The sequence below is a fragment of the Hipposideros armiger genome, unplaced genomic scaffold (assembly GCF_001890085.2).
Source record: "Hipposideros armiger isolate ML-2016 unplaced genomic scaffold, ASM189008v1 scaffold_18, whole genome shotgun sequence".
Taxonomy (NCBI): domain Eukaryota; kingdom Metazoa; phylum Chordata; class Mammalia; order Chiroptera; family Hipposideridae; genus Hipposideros; species Hipposideros armiger.
This window is the reverse complement of record NW_017731368.1, coordinates 1,441,268-1,447,098: the sequence shown is the minus strand read 5'-3', so window position 1 is coordinate 1,447,098 and position 5,831 is coordinate 1,441,268. Positions and strand designations below refer to the sequence as shown.

At 38.8% G+C, this 5,831-nt stretch overlaps 1 protein-coding gene across 3 annotated transcripts in view; it reads right to left on the bottom strand.

Annotated features, from left to right (window-relative positions):
• RHOA (ras homolog family member A) overlaps positions 1–5,831 on the bottom strand; it is a 59,950-nt gene that overhangs the window by 6,104 nt on the left and 48,015 nt on the right. For all 3 annotated transcript variants that reach the window (XM_019631863.1, XM_019631854.1, XM_019631873.1), the window contains one exon: positions 1,937–2,094. In XM_019631863.1, coding sequence (XP_019487408.1) covers positions 1,937–2,092 — 156 coding nt within the window. In that variant the 5' untranslated portion in view covers positions 2,093–2,094. The remainder of the gene's footprint in view (positions 1–1,936; positions 2,095–5,831) is intronic.

Sequence of the window (5,831 nt, the reverse complement as noted above, 5' to 3'; positions counted from 1 at the left end):
TATATATATATATATATATATATATATATATATATATATATATATATATAGCAATCTAAGTTAGACAAGAGGGCTGTTATATGACAGCAGGTGCAAAGATCTCAGCACATTTCCACCCAGTTTGTCACAACTGTGCCATGGCTCTACACAACACCAGTCTTCCAGGCCCCCAGAAACACCTGTATCCAAGCATTCACACAGAGAACCGACTGAGCTGAACTGGCAACATTCTGCACTGATGGACCACCTGCAGGGTAGGATTCAAGTTCTGTTAGGCTGGAATTTACTGGGTTCCCCCGCCCCCATGCATTCTTGGCCAGAAAGGTGCCTTGTGGATCCTAATGGCATGACTGCAACTGGATAAAATGGACTATAAACTGTAAAGGGGATTTTGAGTATGCTATTGTTCAGCCCAATTTGTAAAGTGCTGTGGTTGTTTCCAAATGCTTTCAGTTACTTCTAGAACCCTGATGTCACCTGAAAAATTGTTTAAGTTGCAATGAGTTGTCATGTCTCTTTAATCTGCTTTTATTTGATGTAGTTTTGCAGTTGTTTCCTTGACTTTCACAACTTTGTTTCTTTTGAAGATCACATGTCCACTATTTTGTAGAATGTTCCACAGTATGGGGTTGTCTGATGTTTCCTCCTGGATAGATTCAAGTTATGAATTTTTGGCAAGATGATATAGAATTGCTGCTGTATCTTCTGCATTCCTCCTACCTCACCCCGCCCCGTTACAAGTGATGTTAATTCTTACCATTTGATTAAGGTACCGTCTGCCAGGTTTCACCAATTAAAGGTTTTTTTCAATCTTTGTAATTAGTTAAGTATCTCATGTAAATGTCCTGCTCCTCATCAAACTTGCACCAACTAGTGTTTACCACCTCCACCCCCAAAAATGGTTTAAGCCACTTTACAAATGAAAGCGGTTCAAAGCTTAGGCGGCTTACTCATGGTCACAGAACTATCAGGACAAACTATGATGAGGAACCCTAGAATTCTGACCACTGGCCTAATATGCTTTCCACATTTGGTGTCACAAACTGGGGCTGGGTAACACTAGGACAGAAAGGGATAGTAGGTTGAGAAGGGAGAAAAGAGATGGCATTATGAAAGCCAATATATTAGGTGCTAGCAGCATGAGACATGTGACTGAACGCCCAAGAGGACTGAGTGTGTTGGAGAAGAGCCCCTTGTTCTATTCGGTTGTCGGAAAAGTCATGACGCATTTTTGCAACGAAAAACAGAGAAAAAAATACGTCATGACTTTTCTGACAACCCAATAGTTTTCTTTCCAGCTGACCCGTTTGCAGCGGGGAATTTCGTTCCTCTTCAAAAGACGTACAGAATGCTGGGTAAGACATTATTTTGACAACAAAAGGGAACAGAAAATTAAGAGCTTTCCCCAGTCCTGCCAGTGGATTTTCAGGGCAGACATAGGAAAACGCTGTCCTAACTGACAATAAGAGGTAATTGAAGCAACTGTGGTAGCGTTGTTTACGTTGAAGTAAAAAAAATTTAAAAAAATTAAATGTGAGGATGTTGTCTAAATGTTACACTGCTGGTGTGTATAGAGATCGGTATAACTCTTTGAGAAGCATAATTAATAAGGACCTCGCAACTTAGTAATATTTCCACACTTAATGAAATATGACAGAATAAAAAAAGTCTATCCATCCAAAGAGGTTCATTTCAAATAGAAATAAAGCTGAAAAAAGCATATATACTAAGGCTTCCCCACATGAAACATGTATGAATATAGACAAAGTCTAGATGACAGCAGTTAAAAAGGAACAAAGTTGGGCGAAGAGCAGGATGAGAACGGATCTCTCATTCTAACATTTTTGTAACTGTTGTATTGTGTACTGACGGCTGAATTCTCTACAAACAGTCTAACATGCAAAATAGCATGTGTTGTTACAGGAGGTATACTCACTTGCTTTCCATCCACTTCAATATCTGCCACATAGTTCTCAAACACCGTGGGTACATACACTTCTGGGAACTGGTCCTTGCTGAAAACGATGAGCAAGCAAGTCTTGCCGCAGGCTCCATCACCGACAATCACCAGTTTCTTCCGGATGGCAGCCATTGCTGAAAACAGGAGACAAAGCTATTATCTAGAGGGCCATACTAGCTTCAGGCTATGATACACACTTTTCTGACCATGGGGCACAAGGCTCTATTAGCACACCCAATACAAAATGGTAGTACACCATTTCCACTTGGCATCAAAAGGTCACACCAAAAACCCTAACCAACATTATACTTAATGGTAGAAAGACTGAAACCTTTTCCCCAAGATCAGAAACAAGACAAAGAGGTCCACTTCTATCCAACATGATACTGGATGCAATCAGGCAAGAAAATGGAATAAAAGACACAAATTAGAAACGAAGAAGTCAAACTATCTCAATTCATAGATGACAACGTCTTATACATGGAAAATCCACAAGAATCCACTAAAAAACTATTAGAACTAATAAAAAAATTCAGCATGGTTACAGACTGTAAGATGAAGATACAAAAATCAATTGTATTTCTATATCCCAGCAATGAACAAATTCAAAATGAAATTACGAAAACTATTTCATTTACAACTGCATCAAAAAATAAAATAGGAATAAATTTAATAAAACTACAAAACACTCTGAAAACAAAACATTTGTTGAAAGAAATTAAAGATTTAAGTAAATGAAAAGATATTCATGTTTATGAACAAGAAAACAATATTAAATGGCAGTATCTTCCAAATTAATCTACAAATTAAACACAATCCTTATCAAAACCCAGCTGGCTTCTTTGCAGATACTGACAAGCTGAACAGAAAATTGACATGGAAATACAATGGACTCAGAGGGCCAAAACAATGTGAAAAAGGACAAAGTTGCAGGACTCATACTTCTTGATTTCAAAACTTACTGCAAAGTTACAGTAGCCAAGACAGTGTTGCACTGTCATAAAGGTAGGCATATAGATCAATGGAGTAGAATTGAAGAGTCTAGAAATAAGCCCTTACTTATAGGGTCAAGTGATTTTCAACAAGGATGAAGACAATCCAATGGAGAAAAAAAGTTTTTTCAACAAATGTTGCTGAGATAACTGAATAGATATTTAAAAGAATGAAGTTACAATATAACCCTACCTCACATCATATACAAAAATTAACTCAAGGCTCAAAGGTAAGAGCTAGAACCATAAAATATATATATATATATATATTTTTTTAAAGATTTTTTTATTGGGGAATTGGGGGATGGGAACAGCGCTGGGGAATTGGGGGAAGGGGAACAGACAAGTTGCTGTCCTTTTGTTCTTCCGTCTAGTTGTGGAGGGCGTTGCTTCATTGGCCCACGTTGGCACCATCATTGTGCTCTTCCCGGGCGAAGTAGATCAGTCATCGGCTTCTGGACGGCCGCTGGTCACGCACGCTGGCTGCTGGCTACACACGGTAGCCCATGGCAACCCACTGCAGCAGGGGCTGCAGCCTAGCCGTCACTGGCGACTCATGGCAGCCCAGCTCCAGGTTGAGCTGTTGTTCAGCATCTTAGCTGTGGAGGGCAGTGTCATTGGCCCTCGTATGTGGGATCCGAACCGGGGCCCTCTGGCGTCCCAAACCAGCTCTTAACCACTGCGCCACTCGGCCGGCCCACCATAAAATATTTTTAATTAAAAAAATGTGATACCTGTAAGAGACTCATTTCAGATCGCAAGACATATGAGGTGTGATCAACCCCAATTTCCACCATTCACTTTGTTGCCCAGTTAAAAGGCTATTTCTCAGCTTCCCTTCCCTTACAGTTAGGTATGGCCATGTACAAAGTTCTAGCCCATGAGATGAAATCAGCAGTATCTTCTGGAACTTCCAGTGAGTCTTTCTTAAAGAGAAGTTACATGCCTTTCCTGACCCCCTTCCTCCTTCCTGCTGCTTAAACCTGAGCCAGGGAAGCTTTCTCAACAGCCATCCTGGAATGTGAAGATGAGTGCCAAACTCTGTGGAGTTGGGAGGAATAAAAGGCAGAAGGAGCCTGGATCCCAGAGGACCTGGGGAGCCACCATGTTAGCCCCAGACTGTCTACTTCCACACGTCTTTTATGTGAACGAAAACTAAGTAACTATCTTGTTTAAGGTGGTATTTTTCAGATCTCTTTTACTACCTATAGTCAAACTAATCCTCAACAATACATATGCATTGACAAAACCACATTGTCTAAAGGGAATGTTTCCCAAATTGGAGTGGCTGAGACAATCCACTGAGGTACATGAAGGAAACATCAGAAACTCATTTTTTTCAGTCTAGAAAACATAAGAAATTTAGCTTTAAAATTTAATATAAACTCATAAACAGAAGGTTCCATAATGGGAAGGGCGGACAGTGCTGCCATAACTTATTTGCAAGTTCACAGCATTGTGACATACTGCAGTGAATATGTGCCTAAGTGTATACACAGATATCATGCTTTAACTAAACCCACAATATGATCTAGTGATTTTTAAAGATTTTTTAATTGTTTTTGCAAAAAAGTAGTGGACTGAGGATAGTATTAATAATGAAAGCACAATAATAAGCATAAACATAAGGAGAAATGTGCTCATTATAATTCTTTAAACAATCAAAACAATACTGCATTGTGACCAGTCATTTAAACTATATCTCAGCATGCTGGCCAGCCATTCAGTGCCTATATCCCTCCTTCCCTGCATTTTTGCTTTGGATCCTAATGGATATGGGACCTCCCTTGAGGTCCTGTACTTGTTTCACTTGTTTTGTCTTCTAACCAGATTGCAAATCACCTCAGAGCAAAGAACATTCTAAATTTCTTTGCAACCTTATGCAGTTTAGCATTTTAGTGGGCACGTAGTAGATATTAAATAAATCCAAAAATAAAACAAAAAAAGTTTTTTAATGAGAAAGATTACCTCATTTCAAGTCTCCCAGGAAATAATCCAGAGCACAGTCATGAATAAATTTACCTCTTAAAAAGTCCTTCCTTTATTGTTCAGTCTGACTGCTGACATCTTGATAGAATTCATAAGCAATGTTTTCTTCATGCTCTAAAATTCCTGTCAAGATTTTTATACTTTATACATCTCCTCAGGCCTAACTTGTATTCGTTTGTGCCCAAAGTCAAATACCCTAACAGGATGCAAACAAAAGAATTCATCATGAATCCCCTGGTTCAAGAAAAGGCTGCCATCTTTGAATAGCATCTTTCCTAAAAGGCACTCAATTCTGGAGAAATAATCTCTCTCAATTGAATGTGCTTAAAGACACACAAAATGAAAACGCCAAAGAGAAACCAAAAAGGCTCTAGAAAATTTCCCTTAGGAGAACACTGGCCCAGGAAATGTGTAAAACCTTTCAGCCTCTACTGATGACAGAAACAGAAATTACAAGTGATTATGGGACAAAATAAAAATGAAAGCCTACAATTACAAAGTGATTTCTGGGATGCTGCATGGCGGTCTGGCAATACAACTAGAGTTGTTAAGATGTGAAAACTACAAACATCGGAAGATGAAACTTGATTTCCTGAAATGACCCAGGAATATTTTTGGCTCTAGCATCTTTCCTTTCCACATTGCTATCTATAATCCAGTATCTTTTCAATTACATGGCTTGACATCTTGAGAAAGGAAATCATGCTGGGCTCTCTCTGCCAGATGTGTCATGAAAATTGAGCATAGAAATAGGTTGAATTCAGTCTCAGAAATAACTCTTAAAGAGTTTTGAATAGAAGTTGATTTTTCCAGTAGTAGTCAATTAAAACACACCTATTTAAGTCACCTATAGTGTACGAATGACTGATTGTTTCTTTTTTTTTTTTTTT